This window comes from Cuculus canorus, chromosome 1 (assembly GCF_017976375.1).
Source record: "Cuculus canorus isolate bCucCan1 chromosome 1, bCucCan1.pri, whole genome shotgun sequence".
In the NCBI taxonomy this organism is placed as follows: domain Eukaryota; kingdom Metazoa; phylum Chordata; class Aves; order Cuculiformes; family Cuculidae; genus Cuculus; species Cuculus canorus.
In genome coordinates this window covers 89677593-89698633 of record NC_071401.1, presented here as the reverse complement: position 1 = coordinate 89698633, position 21041 = coordinate 89677593, and the positions used below count along the sequence as shown (strand labels likewise).

At 43.2% G+C, this 21041-nt stretch overlaps 1 protein-coding gene across 1 annotated transcript; it reads right to left on the bottom strand.

Annotated features, from left to right (window-relative positions):
• Positions 1 to 533: 533 nt before the first annotated feature.
• DDX3X (DEAD-box helicase 3 X-linked) lies at positions 534 to 19940 on the bottom strand. The gene is made up of 17 exons (XM_054067173.1): positions 19636 to 19940; positions 16778 to 16835; positions 15768 to 15818; positions 9964 to 10090; positions 8647 to 8790; positions 8464 to 8563; positions 7765 to 7900; positions 7257 to 7342; positions 6566 to 6664; positions 6327 to 6487; positions 5962 to 6106; positions 5707 to 5851; positions 5226 to 5407; positions 5018 to 5135; positions 4420 to 4576; positions 3337 to 3464; positions 534 to 3062 (listed from the first exon to the last, which is right to left on the bottom strand). Exons 1-17 carry the CDS (start codon positions 19678 to 19680, stop codon positions 2980 to 2982), a joined length of 1965 nt encoding a protein of 654 aa, XP_053923148.1. The 5' UTR covers positions 19681 to 19940; the 3' UTR covers positions 534 to 2979.
• Between the last annotated feature and the right edge of the window lie 1101 nt (positions 19941 to 21041).

Sequence of the window (21041 nt, the reverse complement as noted above, 5' to 3'; positions counted from 1 at the left end):
GTATACATTGTTAACCGTGCAAGAGAGAAAGGGGGGAGCTTATTTCCAAAGAGGAGAGGAAACAGGATTATGTACTGTACTTTTCTGACAATTGCACATGCAGTTTTCAGCAAGGCTGCCTAGCCTCAACAATCAACAGGTGAAGTGTGAAAATTAAAGCTGTCTACTCCAGGGCATCTTTGCTAAGTTCAGATGCAGAACTGTGAGATGAGGTCCTTGATTTCAGTCTGACTGTGAGCTGAAGAAACTTTAATCATTTTGAGGCAGCCAAACATAGTACCCTTAAGCAATATAAAGTCTCTTCACCCATCCCACACCTCAGCTTTATATTTCTAGAGAAGCGAACAAGTAACCACCATGGTGTAGGTTGCTACCACTATGACCACAGCCCTAAGCCTAAAGCTGCCATTTACAAGCACCCTGACGTGTACCACACTAGATTCACCTGCTGCCAAGAGTTGCACAGGAATGAGACTACTTGGGCTACAGATCTTGTAAACCAGAAGAGTGACGCTTCACAAATGAGTAGACTGTGCAGTTCAACTTTTTTATTTTAATAAAACCAAGAATATGCACAGCACATGCAGTGCTAGCATCTAAACTAATACAATAAGCAATTCTAAACCTACAGTGACTTGAAGTTCAATTTTCACATTCAGCAAGTTTAAATCCATTCTTGCATATTGTTTTGAATCCTTATCTGAACTGAAAATATTGCTGGCTGATAAAACTTGCTAAAATGCACAAGTCACTGATTATGCCAATACAACAAAGATAACCACATGTTTTGAGGATTGCAATGTGCCAGACATTCACTGAAAAAAAAATAAACACACAACTAAACAAAACTCACGCAACAAACATCTGAGAATCTGGACACTTCACATCAGTGTTTAGAAGTGTTTCATTAATATCTTAAGACAAGTGTATCAAAACCTTGGCATGTTTAAATTTTAAGTTGCCAATTTTTGTTTTACTATCAGAAAGTTATGGCTACACTGCCAATGCCGGGTCTGCTTAATTTGACTTAAGAGTTTAATATGACTTAAACATTAAAAGCTCACACTACCCCGAAATATATAATTTCACGCATACGGTGACATTCAACATTCAAGTGCCAGTGTTTTTGTACTGTCTTTTGGTCAAGTTTCTTTAAACTTTCAAAGAATCACTTTTAGGCTTACAAAAATAAATATTTGTCAAAAATGTTCAATAAATATTACACAAAACTAGCAGCAAAAAGTATCTAGAAATCTGTCGTGTGCAAATAGTTTTCCTCCCAGCTATCATACCCATGGTCCCAAATAAGTTTTAGAATCTATTTCCTTCTCCTTAAACAAGCTGCGTTCAATCTCCAAGAGACAAAATAAGATTGGAAGTTAAGGACACGCACACAAGACATATATAAAATTCTCTGAATGTGCAATAAAAGAAGTATTTTGTAAAAAGTTATGGGCAAAATGTACAAGGGCCTAAACCTAGACTTGAAATAGCACCATAACAAATGACCTCAATACTGTCAAGTGCACCTACTTAATAAAAGTTTTAGAACAAGGCACAATACACTTGAAAAAACCTATTGCACTTTAGGAGATTTTTGCCGTTTTCCTATGCCACTGTAGATTAGTTGTTAACTGCTCTGGCCATAACGTTAGCACAGAAATTCCAAGTGGCACAGGCATTTTTCTGGTGGACAATACTTATCTTTGGCCAGATTTAGCATAAACAGACTATAAATACAATGGAAACCTATGCAACTAAAACTGACTAAAACTGCACTTTAACAGCAGAATTGAAACCTTGTGCAGTTTATGTACATTTCCAACCTCTGTGATCTCAGGTTTGTTTGTTACTCTTCTGGAGCCATTTTACAAAGTCTACAGTAAGCCAGTTTAACATCTCCACGCAGCTTGAACAGAGTAATGTGAATCTGCATTAAAATAAAGCCTGCTGCATAATTCTTCCTGTTCATACCCTCTTGACCAAAAAACATCAACACTAGCATGCGTTATTAGACCAAAAATTCAGTCAGGCCCTTAAGGAGGACCAATCACTGCCATGGTCAGCCATTCTACCATTTCAATTTCATATGGCAGGCATTTTTAAAAAGTCTAAATAGATGAATTCTCCTAAAACTATTTCAAGTTATCAGACCTTTAAACATTCCCTGTAATGTTCTGCCCACATTTGGCTAGCTCACATTAATGATCTGCCTAAATATTGAAAAAGGAATTGCTGTATTTACTTGCATTAACTTCAAAAACAGTGCTTTTAATGTATGCATGTATCCATACATCATCTCATCATGACTGGAATGGCTTATTAAAGGCTATCAGGTTCTAAGTACCTATCCAGGATAGAGTGAGCAAATCAGAACTTTAACTTAGTACAGTTTTGCCACATTAGAAACTAATTGCATTGATATGCTTCAAGATGTTTTATTTTTCAAATCTGCAAATATCAAAAGCCCTAATGCAGGCTACCGCATAAGTTTTTTCTTTGTAGTATTATGGATGAATCGGTGATTCCTGTTTAAGTTGTATCACACCTGTGTGCCAAGGTTTGATTTTAGCCCAAGTTCAGTAATTTTTATTTTGTCAAAACAATTGATATCTTGAGCATTACTGAGCCAACAGGACATCAAAATAAAATTTGTCTAAAGTTAAAGGCACAGTACATTAACAAACAAATGATCCTCAGTCACAAAATCATAAATGCAGTTTCTGGGTGGGGATGGGTGGGAGGGGAGTTAATCCTGACTACAGCAATAGAGTCTTCAAAACCACCTTCAAGGTAGGGCTACTTGTTCCTTTGTTTCCATCTTGTGACCTTGAGCTCCCTTAAAAAAAATTTCAGTGGAGAATCACAGCTGGTAATGTACTGCGAGTTCTTGAAGCTACACAAGGTATAGTCTGGCTAAGTTACATGTGGTTTCCATATTAGCTTGTTTGTTTGGTAGTACATCTGCTGCAAGCAGATTCAGTTGCCCCACCAGTCAACCCCCTGGGAGTTATAGTTTCCTCCATATCCATCACTGTTGTAGAAGCCTCCATAACCACCACCTATGAAAGGCAAAAGAAAGTGATGCTTCATTAACCCACTGAAGACCTAAGCCTTCACAACAAGAAAACAGTCCAGCAGATAAACAAGATGTCTTGTTTAAGGAAAACCCACCCCAAAAGTCAAATGCACATATTTAAAATAAAATGCTGGGACTTTGCATAGCAAGCACCACACTGACCTTGCATTTAAATATTACCTCTAGAAGTTTTACTACAGCAAGCATTTTAGATCTGTTTTTGTATCCATCAGCACTGCCTGCCCAGTTTTTCTCACCTCCAAATCCTCTGCTGCCACTTCCTCCAGGGCGGCTGCTGGTTGATCGACTGCTACTAAAGCTACTGCTGCCAGCACCGCTACTTGTTCGATAGTCTCTGGCACCAAACCCTCCACTGAATCTGCTGCTGTATAAAGGAAGGAAACACACACTTGAGTAAAGTCAGTAGTATTTTAAAGCACTGCAGACACTGAGATTAAAGTACTAAACTTCTTTAACTCTGGTTACCAACTACAGTCAGCCAACAACCAGTGTAGGTCTTGAATTCAGCACTGGGATGCTTAGAAAGTGTTTCTATCTGGGAAAAAGAATTCAAGATAGCAAAAGGAAAATTTACTGTTATGTAGGGTCATGTTGAACTTGTCATGTTACACCAAGAATTACTCTCTCAGGTACTGCTAAGATTTGATTCAGTGCAACTTCTGCTCCACAGAATTTCCAAACCAGTCTTAGACCTTAAGTGATGCATTTATGGCCACCTTTCACAGTGTAGAAGTACCATCCATTTTACAAGCCTATTTCTGGATAAGAAAAACTAGAATTCATGTAGTCATAGCATGTTAACTACATTAAGAGTTTCTCCTCCTACCCCTTTAAGACACTAGACAACTTCATAATACCAGCTTACAATGCATTTTACATTTCCATAGTAAAACTATTTTACAAGTCACCTCACACCTGCAATCCAATTATCATTCCTTTCCTGCTTTATGTCAGGAGGCATGCATTACCATTTCCTAAACATCACAATAGCTGCTTAAGGTACATTTCTGGCACATACAGGTATACATTTCTAGTAAGGGTTTAAGCACTTTCACGAAGTTTCAAAGCCATTTTTGCTAAACGTCATCCTACCTCAGCCATATCTAATTGTCTACTTCAGACAAGAAAAATCTTATGGGTCAGTTGCCTTATGGTGAGAGAGCAAAACCAGACATTAAGACAACCTTCTGATATGCCCAATTCAGTTTATACTACACTGGTTTGTCTTCCTCTAACAATATTTTTAGACTGAAAAAAAGTCACAGAACTGCCTCTCATAATGGTTTAAGTACACCTTTAGCCAAAATTGTGACCATTACCTCTTAGATCGCCCACGGCTGCCGCCTCCTTTGTGATGCTGTTCATAAGCCATGTTTTCCAGCCAAGACGGTACTTCTTGCTTAGCCTCAACAAGAAGGTCAAGCAAGTCCTTGGTGATATTTACGTTCCTATCATTGAAGAATGAGGTGGCAAGACCTAAAGTAAAGATTCAGGTTAAGCCTCAGACAAGGCAAATACACTACAGCACTTAAACCTACTGCACGCTCCAGTTGCAACTGTGACAAGGTACACAATTATATTCCTTATAGCCAACCTTGAAAACACTACAATTACCTGAAAAGAAAGCTGCTTCAAGAGCACTTCTCTACCACAGCTAGTCACAAAACTCCATGGATATTTACTAACAGACACAGAAGATACCAAGCTTATGTGTGGTATCAGAGCTTTAGTAGCAGCAAAAGCACTAGCTAGAGGAACTGGTTACCTCCCACACTGACTGGACAGCAACAACCAGCTTCCGGTCACAGAAAGCTCAAAGGCTTTGCTTGGATACTCAGCTGCTACTTAAGTCAATACTGCTACACCTATCAACACTGGTACAGAGCACTGTCTATGACAATTTTAGATGATACTTACCAAGGTTTCCTACACGGCCTGTACGACCAATACGATGTACATATTCTTCAATGTCACTGGGCAAGTCAAAGTTTATGACATGCTTTACATTTGAGATATCCAGCCCTCTGGCTGCTACCTAGTGGTTAAAGGATTAAACAGAGACTTAGTACAATTCCACAAATCAAGTAATATACTTATTGGCTCCAACTTCATAGATTTCACTTACTGCTGTGGCAACAAGAATTGGACTCTTGCCCGAACGGAACTGGTGCAGTGCTTCCTCTCTGTCTCTTTGAGAGCGATCTCCATGTATACTTGTACAGGCATACCCTTCATGGTACAAGAAGTCCTCGAGAGCATCTGCACCTTTTTTTGTTTCCACGAACACCAGAGTCAAGGAATCCTTGCCTAAGAAACAATTAAAGCATAAGTTAAGAAAAGCTGCCAAGACAAATATTTGGCTCCATCATCTGGTAAAGGGCAGTTTCAGCTCTCTGCTTCTTTTTATTCTAAAACAGATCTCTCTCCTTGTTCTGCATTACCGGAAGAGCTTACATGAACTTAAAACTGAAGTTTAGTCAGTGGAATACATCCACTGCATGTTAATACTCATTCATTCAGCTACTCAATAGAATTTAATCACTTGAATCGTTAGACTCGCCTGACGTGCATTTTGTTTTACTTGCCTATCTGAAACTGGTCTTTACCTGTAGCATTTAGCAGGTCAAGCAGAAACGATCGTTTGTCTGGCTCTTCCACCCATACTACTTTTTGCGTGATATTCTCAGACGTAGAACCTACTCTGCCAACAGCCAGAAAGATATACTCATCAAGGAAGTCACGAGCAAGCATCTAAAAAAAAAAAAAAAAAGAAGAAAAAAGTCAGAGCAGTACTTTCCCTCCTTCCACAGATGCAATCTGCGTCTATGAACTGTTACAATATTTTAACTTTTGTAAAGTACCTGGATTTCCTTGGGGAAAGTAGCACTGAACATCATGGTGTGACGAACCCCTTTTGGTGGCATAGTGTCTTGTTCAACAATTCGACGAATTTGAGGCTCGAACCCCATATCAAGCATTCTGTCGGCTTCATCAAGCACCAGATACCTAAACAGTAATTAAGAAAAAAAAGGTTATTTTTCAGAGTTCTTTTCTTCAAGCTGTAGTCCAGTATCTGTGCTGGGTTACAAATTCTCAACTAGATGTTTACAGCTTGAAAGCTAGAACTTAACTGTAATTAACTTTAGATCTCACTTAAGTGAGATCTCACTAGGTACAGCTTCTAGTTGTCAAGTCATTAGCTTACGGACAAGAACATGTCACTTACTTGCAGAAATCCAATCCAATCTTTCCCCTCTCCATCATATCAACCAGTCGTCCTGGAGTTGCTACAAGCAAGTGACATCCACGTTCTAAGTCACGAATCTGCTGCCCAATGTCTGCACCACCATATACAACACAGGGACGAACTCTGGAACGGTATGCAAACTATAAAAAAAAGTAAATTAGCTCGAAGAAAAACTACACCTAAGCTATTTTATAATGAGGAACTCTTATTAGATATACCTTTCTGGCTTCTTCATAGATCTGCACAGCCAGTTCTCTAGTGGGAGCCAAGACCAGCGAGATCGGATACTGTTTACGGCGCCCATACCTTCCATTCTCCTGAAGGAAAAAAAAAAAAGTACATGGAATGAGTACCCCATTGAATCTTAACTACCACCACAGGCAGTATTTAAGATAGATCAAGTCGTCGCCACAAGAAATAAGAAGCATGACTGACAGCCAACTTGTTTTAAACACTGCATCTGAAGACTCTTCCCCACTACAGCACCCAAGATTCAGCTGCTAGTTAACAGCAACACAGCTGCACAAGCTTGGTCTGTGCAACCTGCCCTGTCATCCGTAACTTAAGCAGCAGAGAAATAACAGTCATAAAGCCTATTATTTCCTATCCTAAAGTCACTACAACATAGACTTCTGACTAGCTTTTTTTGAAGAATGGAAAGAATCTTTAAAGCTTACACAACACTCAAACCGTCTTTCCTCTACACAGATCGGTTTATGTAAGGAAAGTTTCACAGCCTGCATTTTTCATGGGAAACAACTAGTCTTCTACAGGCTGAGAAGCTTGCTTATCATACCCAAAATAATGATGACATTTAAGCCCAGCGATTGCATTCAGGAGACATCAGTATATGGGGCTACAACACACACTGGTCACAGCTTTTCTAGGGCTGGGTATTTAAATACTTGCCTTCATAGCTCTCAAGGCATCACCAGGGCCATCTGCATAGATCTGGCTCAATATTGGTAGAAGAAATGCAGCCGTTTTCCCAGACCCTATTAGAACACAACTCAGTATTACTAATAGTTATTTTCAAAGCTATTGTACTGTCAACTGCAGCATTAATCCTGTACTGCTAAAATATTCCACTAACATCTCCAGTAGTACACGAACACTACCTATGCCACTGGAGTTCACCTCTTAGCAAGTAGCTGTTGTCTACAAAGATTTATCACTCAACACCACAAAACCCTGAAGTAAACATGACTTAATCTCAGAGGACAAACAGTAAATTCAGTCAAGCCACATTTAAAGCAGTAGCAGTTAAAGCTAACCCAGTTTCAACACAGCAAGAATTTCAGTATACTCTTGAACAGAAAGCTGTACTACTTTACAGACCTCTTACCTGCAGCTTACGGAATACAACACCATACACTCCTATAGAGACAAACTAAGCAGTAAAGAGTTACCAACTTACCCGTCTGTGCACAGGCCATCAAGTCTCTCTTTTCCTTAATAATAGGTATTGCATGTTTCTGGACTGGAGTAGGACGGGTGTAACGTGTGAGCTCAATGTTTCCCATAATAATTTCTCCCATGTCAACATCACTGAACTGCAAGGTATTTAAAAATAGTCAGATGGGGACCCTTCCCTTCAGCCATCATGGAACATATCATTAAAAAAAATAAGTCATTTGTAAAGTAGCTTTTATTAAAGTCTCATTCTACTGAATGACCCTACTAAGTTTCCTGATGCTCTCAGGTACTAGCTATTGAAAGCCCAATATCTACTTAGTCCAGACATGCAAGTGGTTCCTAAAAAGCCAGCGAAGCCTACAGACTACACTAGCATACTACGCTTAGCACAACAAAATGCCTACGCCTAGGCAGTCGCTCCAACAAATCAGCACTTCCAGGCATTTTCACTTCTTTACATGATTTGTCTTTAAACATGTCCACTGAGCTACAAGTGTTAACTGAACAAGCTTGCACAACAGCTCCATGCCTTAGCTTACTATATGCCACCCTCCTCTATAGAGCAGCTTAGCTGCAGGAAAGCAAGACAGCGTCTTCTTTCCTCCCTAACTTAAGGCAGCATGACATCAAGTTTCATGTGCAAAAGTTACCAACAGATACATCAGCAAACCCAATTTTTTTTAAAAAAAAAAAACCTTACACTTTCAATATGTGGAGGACAGTTGCTGCCTGTTGCTTCAACAGGAATATCATCGTATTTCTCAAAGTTAATGCCAGTATTGCTTCCTGAAAAGAGCTCTCTAAAAACAGAAGAGGAAGTGTTTTAGTTCCTGCATGTATCAACTTACTCTGTCAAGTGAACTCAAGCTACTCCATTACTTACTGTTCCAGGCGTTCACTTGGGGGAAGAGGCTTTGACCAGTCATCTTCGTCTGGTTTGTCACACCAGCGGCTATTTCCACCACCACGGTCAAATCTACCAAACCCACTCCTATCGTAGTCGCTACCTCTTCCACGTTCATCGTACCTAAATATGGCAAGAACATCAGTCCCCCGCTCCAAGGCAAGAGGATTTTTGACATGCAAAAGTAAAGCTACAATAATCTAGTAGCATATGCCCTATGTATTACAGATACAACTGTAAAAATTACTTCTTGACCTACTTGACTGAAGTGAGTTTAATCCCAGCCATCAGACTAAGTCAAGTTGCTCTGTTACTACAGGAGGGTTTACTATGATTTGGCAGCTGAACTCAGCCTAGCACACTGAACCTTGTATTGTAATTTTCATTCGATTAAGTGTAATAAATGTAGAGAATCGGTCATTTGTCAGTAGAACTGCAATTCAAGCTGCTCAGTCTCTGCCATTTTTTCTCAGGAGCTCCATTTAAACGTCTTGGGAGATATTGTTAGGTAGCTCCTCCCCAGCCCCTTTTTCTATGCCTCTTCCTTCACAAGTCTCCCAAGTCCAGACAAAACCCTTCAGTACTGCGATTTGTCCCTCTATTCCCCCACCACACATGTGACCAAATTAAATACATCAATTACATGTCACATTATTTTATGAAGAGGGAGCTCACCTGTATTACTGACTTAGAAGGAAGGTGGAAGAAGTCCTTACCTCAACTGTTTAGTTTTTGTTCTGGTAAATCATGTTTGAGAAAAGTCTGGATACAGGACTAGCGTCAGCTTTACTAGTCGATAAAGGTCACTCTCACCACACTTGTGCATACAACGCATGATGTGTGTAAGACTGATCAAGTAAGGTAGAGAACCTGCAAGAGTCTCACCCAGTTTATTAACTACACTTCTTTAACAAGCAAAAAAAAATGAAATTAAAAAATAAAAATCTGTTTCAACGTATTTTATGTGCTCCCAACAGCTCTTCATGATTTTTCTGGAAATAGCCACCCACCTAGCACTTTTTTGGTGAAATGGTGAAGTCAGCAAGTCATTACAGCTGCAGGGAATGGCTGGTGGTGGACTACAGGGCACACCTCTCAATACATGCAAGCTTCCCATCCTTGGAACTTGTGCAGCTTTAAAAGCAAAGGTTCTCTCACACTCTCCTCCCCACTCAGGTTCCTCCTACCTTATCATGTTGCTCACACCTAGAACTCCAATTTTAACATCAAGATCACAGGTGCACTACTAGAACTGACACAGACTCCATATGCACCATTCAGACCACCAGTACTTGCCTTCCTCCTCTTGATCCATTTCCACGGTCAAAGAAGCTTGGTTTCGCTCCACGGTCAGACCGCGCACCAAAGCTGCTGTATGCATCCTTGTCTCTGCTAGAGCTCCATCCACCGCTGTCAAAACCTCCTACAAAAAATATTTTAGTCATACACATTACATGGTCTAGGCTTTTGTAAGAAAAAAACTTCAGTTCTGTCCAGTAGTTTTTCAACAGAAGGTCTACAGGACTGAAAGGCAAGCAGTCCTTCAGGAACAGGAGATGTACAAGTGTTAAGACTATCAAAAGGGGACTAATAATTTTTCATTGCCTATCAAACTCCTTGAAACCTTTCCAATGATGTATTAGCATTTTTCTGAGCGCTGCACTTGCCTTAGTGCTAATATTTTCATAGTCTAGTCTGGAAAGGCCAGAAGAAACACTATGTCTTGCCAAGTCTGGTCTACATTTTCACTACAGCTCCAACACAAATACTTGACAATGCATTTAATTTTTGTGAGGTTAACAAGGCCTCCAATAGTGTTTAATGAATGGTATTAGCCCTTGCATCAGACATTCACATCAAAGTTAGAATCGTTTGTCATATTATGAAGTACACAAAGCAATCTGATCTGCAGACTAACACAAATTAACAGCACCATGCAGAAATAAGGAATATGGAATGCTTCACAATGTATTACAACATTACATTTTCCCCACAGCCTTTTTACACCTACCTGCGTTGTAGGACCAAGTAGAACAGCAAGGGCCCGCCAATACCATGAAGTAAAAAGACTCATTTTTATTCAGCCAGAAGACTGGGAGGTAGGCGGAAGCATAGAGCACTCAACAGTACTTTGGTAACAACACTACTCTGAACTAGGCCAAGAACTTAGAATTCTTAACTCAAGAGTCCCAACCTTCCCAAGTTTGAAAGTATGAGCCAACTAGCATCTCTGCTATGGGATTCTGGCAGAGAATAAGAAAAACAAACAGATAAACAAATCATGTCACTCCTGTTAGAGAACGTGCTTTTGTCAGCTCCACAACACAGAACCAGTGCACCAGATAATAAAACCAACAGAGAGAATTAGTGCAAAGAAAAGGGTTGTCCTAGGCCTTAAAACACTGAAAAAGCTTTGCTACAACTACTCTCTTGTTAGATTCTTGCAGGCTAGTGTCAACTGCTCTATCCCTACACCTTTTTTTTTAGAGTAAGAAATTCTAGTCTCCAGAATCCAGACATGGAATAGTCACATGGGAACCTTAAAAGCTAGTGTGCTAACTAGAACTCATTTGGTCTGGCTAACTGAAGCAGGCAGCAGAAATCATCCACACACAAAGTTTACTAGCATGCAAAACTGTGGAATGCTGCACGACCTCCAAAGTGCTTTTAGAGGTAACTTTAGTCCATAACAATAAACAAACTTCATACAGAGACTGATGATAAAACATTAGCAATACCATAACCACTTCGTTAACACATGAGAAAGTTACTTGTAGCTTGTTTAGACGGCATCTAAACCCTCATTTCAATATGAGCAACCTTCAAACCACACTAAGAATACTGGGCTATGTCACCCTGCCAAGACATCCAAAAGCAGTGGTACCCCATATCAGAAATGGGGTCACCAGCAGGTCCAGGGAGGCGATTCTCCCTCTGTACTCAGCACTGGTGAGACCGCACCTTGAATACTGTGTTCAGTTCTGGACCCCTCACCACAAGAAGGATGTTGAGACTCTGGAGCATGTCCAGAGAAGAGCGACAAAGCTGGTGAGGGGGCTGGAGAACAAGTCTTACAGGGAACGGCTGGGAGAGCTGGGGTTGTTTAGCCTGGAGAAGAGGAGGCTGAGGGGAGACCTTATTACTCTCTACAACTACCTGAAAGGAGGTTGTGGAGAGGAGGGAGCTGGCCTCTTCTCCCAAGTGACAGAGGACAGGACAAGAGGGAATGGCCTGAAGCTCCGTCAGGGGAGGTTCAGGTTGGATATCAGAAAAAAATTCTTCACAGTAAGAGTCATTGGCTACTGGAACAGGCTGCCCAGGGAGGTGGTCGAGTCACCTTCCCTGGAGGTGTTTAAGGAACGGGTGGATGAAGTGCTTAGGGACATGGTTTAGGGAGTGTTAGGAATGGTTGGACTCTATGATCCAATGGGTCCTTTCCAACCTTGTGATTCTGTGATTCCCAAGCAATCTTCAGGAATACAGAGACACAGTTTCACACTAGTGAAAAAAAAATGGGCTGACTGTATGACATTAAAATCTTCTACAAAGTCAGCAAAGTTCCAGAAGTTAAAATTCTATACTTCAAACAGCATACAAAGTAAGATTACTCCATCTAGCTTGTACTACATTAGTTTCTGAAGCTGGTGCCTTGTCACATTTTTCTTTAAGATGGTGCAGATGTATATGCATCTTACTTCACAATTAGGGTCATTATTTTCAAATTCAGTTTGGTATTCCTAGTTTGATTTTACTTGTGGATTAGCGCAGAACAGAGCTCCAAACCACACAAATTAATTCTAAGTAACCAGCTAGTAGAAGACATCATCACAATTTTAAAACACCACACAGCAAATTAAAATCAAAAGCAAATACACTGAGAGGACCCATAACAGATCATAGATTGACTTCTCTAAAGCGAAGAGCACGATCATAATTAGAAAATTCCTTAGAACATTAAATTGGGGTTGTTTGGGGTTTTTTTGTTGTTGGGTTTTTTTTGGGGGGAGGGGGGCAACATAAAATCTGTACAGATTCTAATCCAGTATATATTCCTCAAAGCAATGCTACGTTCAAGAAGATACTCAAATTCCAAACAATCCTGGAGTTAATGCACCTACGAAGACTTATGAAGAGTGGCAGAATTGTCAATGTTCTTTCCTCAATCAGCACTTTACGTTTCTATAATGCTTTCATATCATTCATTGTCAGCTTACTTGAAAGGCTACCACATGCACCAGCAATCATCAATTTATTTTTAAAGATACAAAAATCAGCTAGAATCATAGGGTCTTTTAGGTTGGAAAACACCTTTAAGCCAAGTTCTAACATCTACTCCTTGATGAGCTATAGATCAGATTAGACTTTAAATATCAAAGAGTAGCTTCCAGGACGTGACATCAAGCTTTAGTGTTACCAAGCTGTTGGAAGCAAGACAAGACCAGGTAGCCCTGCACACTGAGCTCTGTATACTGTAGCTTCAACAGCTGAAAAACAGAGCTGCCATTAAGTAACCTACACACATTTTTATGCATTCGCTTACTTCCTGCACTTCTGTACTGTCTTGTTCCCACGTGCAATGCTTACCAGATTATTCTGACAGAAATTGTTAGAATAGAAAGAGTAAGCTGAAGAAAGCAGGACTCTGAAACAGAAACACTCCAGATCCCTCAGTGCGCTTCCCCATCTATACCGAGATCATAAAGATACTGAGCTCTTCCTGAACAAAGAACACTGCCTTAAGCAATTTTACTTAGCTGCAATCCTCTATGCTACTTTAATAGCATTTATGAATTACTATACCATCATCAGCTACAGAAGACAGCAAGAACCCCATGCTTGGAAGTACAAAGGGAGCAACATAGGTGTTACAGGTTTTTGAATGCAGTAACAGTTATTTAACACTTTCACAGACATCCATAAGGTATATGAACAAGAAATTCTACCGGATTACAGAAACAGTTCTACCTTGTAGTTTAAGAGGTTTTTACATCAATAAAAGTATCAGGTTACTACATTCATAAGACTGCATCAAGAATTCCGTTACATTGTCAAATACCACTATTAGGTGTACACCTTAAATCTGTTGTCAAATATTCCAGTCAATTTATAGAACAGTTTCAAACACAGTTAAAGCAGCAACTGTTAATTCGGTATGAATAACAGAAGCAAAGACAACTTTTTTAAAACTCTGTTAGACTTCAAATCATCCTATAAAATAGTTCAACTTTACATCACTGTGCTGATGACATTCACTTGGCTGCTCAGAAGGGAGTCTGAATTGGAGTAGCAGCTTTTCCATTTAGCCATTATGAACTCTGCCACATGGAGCCATGAGTCCAGCCATACAGTACTCAGACCAGGTTTAAAAAAAGATTCAAAACTATTCAAAACGTTACATTTACCAAGGAGAGTTGGCAGTCTACGTTCTATTAATGGAACAAGCCATGTGTAGAATTTTAGTTTCGTGGCTTGTTTACCTTTTTACAACAGGAAGCTTGAAGCCTTCAGAAAAGCCACAAATCACCTATACACTGTGATGTTTGAACTCTGGTCTTGCACACAGATGACAGTGCCAGTCCTATACGTAAGGTCGCAACATGAACTCAAATTAAAAACTAAATTACCCCTCCATATCCAATATGCCCAAAGATTAAACTGGAGTTCAGTACCAATTACCATACTAGGAAAGGACATCTATAAAAAGCAAACATCCACAAATCAACTGCTTTTTTGCTGCTTCTGAGAAAGGTGCAGGTGCAGATTCCTCTCAAGTTAACCTAGTTTATTTTTTGAAAACACGGTTCACACCTGAGTTGTGATGAACCGTGATGAAGAACTTCAAGAGCATAGAGCCACCTACCAGTCCCTCTACCTTCCCCAAAACATTCAGCTCTCTCAACAGGCTTTTCATCACTTGATGCTTTAGGCCATCCTTCTTTTAGGTTTAAAAAAAAAAAAAACAAACACAAAAAACCTTACCAGCTTGGACACATGCAAAGGCAAGACAAAAAACCAATCTGATTTGTTTCTTCAAATGGCATATAACTGGAGTGGAGCGCTTCTCATCTAGTCAAATTTACAATTACATCACTCCAGAAGTACTGCGAGATGTATCAGCATATATTTCAACACTCTTCTCCCTCTCTCACTCCTAATGAAAACAGGCCTCTTGCAGCATTGAAAAGAGAATCTATTTAAGTCCACTGCTTTAGAAACAGACATTTCTGTCATGTCATAAAATGAAACTTCAATTCTTAAGCTCTAGAGTAGCAAAAAGTGTTTTAGTATTTTAGTTCCTACATTTCAATACTTCAATATGCACTACACAAAATGTTTCTCCTCTACATACAAAAGTCATTACACACTATAATAAAACATGTTGCAGTATCTGCAATCTTCGTATCTTATAAAAAACGCTCAATATTTGCTTCACTCTAAGACTCCATAAAACGTTTCTTCTTTATCATGGTTTATTCGAAGAAAAAAACCAAATCAAGTGCAAAATATCAAAGTAATTTCTCAGCACAAACCCCACAGCATTAATATGACTGACGTGTCAGTTTATGTTTCATGCACCAGCATCCTGCATTTCCTTTTTCAAGTACTCTCGACAACTTCCGTAACACTGCAAGAAGCCGAACAGGGACAACACCTCGAAGTCCTTTGTTTTTCACACTCCCTACTTAAGGGCAAGTTGTGTACAACATCCGTATACAAAGCATAACTGTGGTATTCGTTCACATTAAACAACCGTCTCCTACAAGTCCCACATCAGTCACAAGCAGAAACATTGGTACTCCCAAAATCCGTTAAAATTTATACTCAACATTACAGCATTAGTCAAGTTAAGATGGGAGACTCCATGTTGCCTCAGTCACAGTTAACTGCTTAATGAGATATGGAAGATATTTTGCCAGTTGTATACTAAACTTGAGCTTAGACTATAACCTGGAAAAGGAATCAAAAATAGCACACTAAAAGCAGAAGATTTAAGTTGCACCATTTTGCAACTTGTGAAGTTGTCCGTATAACCACCTTTAACAGTCTGTTTCTAGAGAGTCAAAGCACAAGAACCTGTTACAAGTATCTCTGATACCTACCCTGTCTTGAAGCTTCCCTGTTCCGCAAGTGAGGAGGAATGTATCGGCCTTCTAAACAAAAAAAGAAATGTAGTGTTACAAGATTAGTATTAGCACCTTTTGACATACAAGTAATCCAAACAGCTTTTGCTTAGAAAAAGCCTGTCTGCTTCACAAACTTTAAGGCTTCTTACAGCATCTTTAAAATGAGAATCCTTTAGTACAACATTCTCCAAGTCAGCCAACGCAGTGAAGAGTTCGTCCTTGCATACTTATTTAGGCAGCTGCATATTTTTTTTTTAAAGGCACATATGTCTTGCTATTTCTTTGACCAAGTCACGCTCGCCCTTTAAGGATGTTAGTCCCTGTCATGAATGCCCGTCTTCCTAGAACTCATTAAGGCTTAACCTAGTGCCAGATATTTGAGCAGTTTAAGATTCAAGTACTGGCACACTCAGTATTATTACTACCAGTATTTTTCCTTCCCCTTAAATTCAATCATCCCTATCAGTTCGGCTCAGATCAAACCAGAAGCCACGCATAATTGCCTCTGAATAGCATTCTTCATTTACAATCCAGAAGCACCTGTCTGCTAAGCAACATGAATCACAACGTACCAGGCATGAGCTGAACTGTGAATTCCTGAAGATTCCCCTCTCCGGACATACCTAAGCCTTACATGTAAAAACATGTAGTTTCTACTCAATTAATTAATATTAGTACAGTTACTACTTAAAGTTTTACCTCAGAACATTCCAACTCTAGCTGGATGTTTTGAGAAAACAAATGATCATATTACTACTACAATCAGTGGCCCCAGCTGTTGTTTGTCTAGAGGCAACAGATAATCTGGAACAAAACTGGAACACTAAATTCTCTCAAGTTAGGCAAATAAGTTACTTAAACGTACATATACCACACCACTACTAAATTAAGCACTCCTATCTAAAGTATACAGCATTTTCTACGCAAGCAAATAGCTTTAGTTTCCAAAACTGTGCGTGTAAGCTTGAGAACTTGTATGTACTTACTGCTTGAAGAGCTTCCTTCACTCTGAGAATCTGAGGAATTCAAGTCTAGACCAGAAAACTAGAAGAAATAAAACAAACACCAACATATTACATCACAAATTTATACTAAGAAAGAACAGGCTCTTTTGCTGATAAAGACCAAACAGTGTTCCAACAAGTTACTGCTAGAAAGAAATGTGTAATGTTAGTTACATCTCCTGTAAAGGAGAAGAGCCAAAACCATAGTACTTAAGGCTTCGAAGTGTCTTCATATCCACCAATAAACATGCACCACACAGGCAGCTAAACCAGAAAAGCATCACCAAATCACATCTCACAGACTTCTGCTTCACACAGTATATGCAGGCTTATCAGCCATTTGAAAGTCTTTCAGTCCAAAACATTCCTATAGATAAATCACCTTTTTAAAAAAATCTACAGAGATTGCAACCCAAATACCACCAATTCAGTAGCGCACTTAGCTTGCAGATATTCACTTACTTCTTTACACTGCCTTAATGCTGCCAAGAAATTACAGTCTATGTTTCAGGCAGCTGCTGTGCACAAACCACCATGTGACTTCTTCCTACAATTACTTCAGGAAGTAAAGCTTTTCTTTTGCTTTCCTAAAGGTTGCTTCATTTGCAACCTTCATTCTTACAGGTAAAGCCTAACAATAGTTACTTAATTTCAGGCATTACCAGTATGTAAATGACTTCGGTCAAACACAATACGGACTCATTTCAGCAGAAAGCAGCAAGCCAGTCGCAAAGCTCAAGCACCAGCTTACTGCAGCTGTTTGCCCACACGGCAAGATTAGAAACTCATTTGGAAAAAAAGTGTTTATATAAAATTCAATTTCATACAGGACTAACCGCACAAGTGTATTCCAACATAACCTGAACCAATACAAAACAAAGATCCAACCACACTGTCTTTTTAGACGTTCAGTTGCACGGGCTACTATATTTGGGACACTTAAGACGATGGCAGGCCTCGTATCACCCTCTTTGAAGCCACTACTTAAAATCTCTTTAGTTGATCGAGATGAGACTAAACAATTATTCTAATTTAAAGAGTAAATAAGAACAAAGGCTCTCTACTAAGCACAGGCGGCTCTCCAGGTGCAGTTAAGATAAGCGATACATCGCTCTCCTAGCCCTGGCCCCCCCCGCGCCTGCCGAGAATTCCCTCTCGGAGATGGCGCAGCGTCGAAGCCCGCGCGGCCGCCATCTCAGTGCGGCGGTGCAGCCGGCACTGCGGGTTGGGATTTTCGGCGCAGCAGGGAGCAGCTGCAGCCGCCCAGCTAATCCGGCAAGCGGCACTCGTCACGTGCTGTGGCGGGGGGGGGGGGGGGGAAGGGAGGGAGAAAGGGGGACCCACATCGTCTCCCTGACCTACTTCGCCCAAGACAGAGCGCTGCCCCAGCTCTTAGCGCACAGGGGCCTCCGCCCGCCCCCCCATCCAGAGATTAGATAACCATCTATCCATGCCTGACTCCGCCCAGCCGGAGGGGGAGGGGGCAGAGACGGAGAGAGCGAGAGAAAACAGGAAAGAGGAAGAGGGGAAAGGAGAAAAAGGAGGGAAGAAGGCCGCCACCGCGGGCCAAGAAGCCGCTCCTCGTCCAGGCCCAACTGCGTCACCACCGGGGCCCACAGGCACCCGCGGCAAGAGCGGGAAAGGCTGCGCCCGGGCTCTGCTGACGCAGCTCGAACAAAGGCGGCCGCCAGCGGCCCCTCCCTCCCCACCCGCCCCCTCCCCACGGAAGGCGCCGCCAACACAAAGCGCCGTCCTCCCCCTCCCGCCTCGCCTCGTCAGCAACACAATGGCCGCCATTTATCGCATCCATCGCCCTCCCCTTGGGCTCCCCCGCCTCATCCTACCCTCATCCCCTTCATCCTCCCCACTCCCTCCCTCTCCCCCTCTCCACCATCCTCCTCTTCCCTTCCTCCCTTTCCCCTTCCTCCCAACCCCCTTCTCCCTCTCCCCAGCCTGCTCCTCTTCCTCCTCCTCTCCTCTTCCCTTCCTCCCTTTGCACCCTTTCCCCTTCCCTTCCTCCCTTTGCACCCTTTCCCCTTCCCTTCCTCCCTTTGCACCCTTTCCCCTTCCCTTCCTCCTTTTCCTTTTCCTCCCCTCCCCCCCCCCACGGTGCTCTCCCCGCCGCCAGAGGTCGCGGCACCCACAGTGTTGGTTTTTTTTTCGTTTTACCATCCTCGCCACACACAAAAGCCGGGCCTAGAGCGTGGTGAGGTGGCCGCGGGGGCAGGCGCGGCTCCCGGTTCCGGCGAGGCGCTCCCGTTCTGTCCTTCCCCAGCCCCCGCCACGGCGATGGAGCGGCTCTGCGGGAGCGGGGCACCGGGGCCGCCGCAAGACGCCGACTGCGCAACAACGGCATACGCCACAAACCGACCGCGGGGCGGGGGGGGAACGGCGCAAGGGAACGGGATCGCCAGCCCAAATAACGCGAGGAAAGAGAAGGAGGGAAGCGAGAGGAGAAATCGCGACGCAATCGAGCACCGATGCCGGCCCCACGCCGGGAATGGCGCCATCGCTGCCCAGAGATACCCGCAACCTTCCTTGCGCCTCTCCTCCGGCCCCAGCCGCGCCGCCCTGCAGTCAATGGAGGCGCGCGCCACGACCTACAACAACACCCCCTCCCCCCCCCGAACTACCGCCCCAACCCCGCTATCCATTCCTACTACCCAACCCCCGCTACCGCTCCCCCAGCACTATCGACCTCCCCCATCCATCGCCCGCCCCTCCCCCGCCTCCCACCATCCCCTCCCCCCAACCACCCCCTGTTCCCCCCCCGTCCCCTCTCCCCCTCCGTGTTTACCACCACCCCCCCCCGCGCTATCCGGGGTCGCGTCCTCCCTCACCTGCTGGTCTAGACTGAGGGCATTTTCCACCGCCACATGACTCATAACGAGAAATCGGTCTCGGGTTGTCCCGCTCCGCCTCAAGAAATTCGGATTCGCCGCGCCGCGAACTCGCTGCCGCTCGCTCAGCTCACCACGAAATCGCTTTCCTGACTGAGCCCCCCCGGCCTCGGGCCCGGCCTTTATATAGGCTCCGCCCCCACGCGCGTGCCCGGCCGCGCGCGCTGACCTCACCGCGCACGCTCTCGCCTTCCCCCCTCCCCACCCCGGGCCCTGCGTAATCTCGCGACACGAGGGGCCGCGCAGCACCGGCGGATGAAGAGAGTGCAAGCGCTATCGCGAGATCCAGCCCAGCGGGAAGGGGCGCCCAGCGCGGGTCTCGCGAGACCTTGGGCAGCAGGCCCGCACGCGCCTCTCGGCTGGCTCTCCCGGGCTGGCGATAGCTGCGAGGTTACACACACACACACTGGCCTCCCTGTCTCTTTTTCCTTCCCTCTCTTCCCGTACTGTGTGTAGAGGGAGTGAGAGGCCATGAAGTCTCGCGATATTACGCCGTTCCCCCCCCTCCCCGCTTCGTTCGCGGCTCTCGCGAGAGCGCTCGGCGCGCGCGCAGGGCCGCGATGCCTCTGGAAGGAGCCGGTCACGTGGGCGTCCCGGCCCCCCTCCGCCCGGCGCCATCTTGTGCCCTACCCCCCCCTCCGCAGTGGCGTAGCTCCTCACGGAGGCCCGGCTCGCCCGCGGCGCCCGGCCCGAGCGCGCCGAGGGAAGCGGGAGGGCGCCAGTAGTGGCGCCGTGTGGGGCCAGCTCGGATGCAGTGCTGCCTAGAGCGACGGCTGGGGCTATGGCCGGCGGGGGGCCGCTTCACCTTCCGCCCCCTCAGCAGTCCTCGTTTGCTGCCTTTGATACCGAAAATGCCGACTAACAAACTCTCTTGAGACTCCTTTTGGAGTTTCAGAAAGGAAACGTCCTCTCTCAAGGCTGGGCAACACGAGGGAGCGACCTCCATCAATGCTGTGCAACAGGACAAGAGCTGGGGCAGGATGGATTTCCCACTTAGATAGATAAATCCTCCCAGAAAACTTATGCATATTCTATTACTTCCCAAGGACTAATTTTAATATTATTATGAAACTTAGCAACACTCAGTTGCTAATCTGGAGCGGGCTAATCTGTGCGTGACCTTGCCTTTAAGGCAGAAAACTCCAAGCAGAGGCGATCAGAGCAGACACATCTGCTCGGCACAATCACAAACACGTTATCATCTCCAAAGAATGAACAGTGTCCGGAAAAGCACCCTTTTAAAGAAAGCACGCTATCAGGGGGACATTGTGTCCACCTTTCAAATAAAACAGTTAGGTGAAACTTTAGCTTAAATCAAAATATTCCACTTTTTGTAATAGTAACTA

Coding starts and splice junctions, on each gene's coding strand:
- DDX3X (XM_054067173.1), bottom strand. CDS start 19,680: ATGAGTCATGTGGCGGTGGAAAATGCCCTCAGTCTAGACCAGCAG. Junction 7,343..7,764: donor GATGGCCTGTGCACAGACGG/GTAAGTTGGTAA, acceptor GTGTTCTAATAG/GGTCTGGGAAAACGGCTGCA. Junction 5,852..5,961: donor CTTTCCCCAAGGAAATCCAG/GTACTTTACAAA, acceptor TTTTTTTTTTAG/ATGCTTGCTCGTGACTTCCT.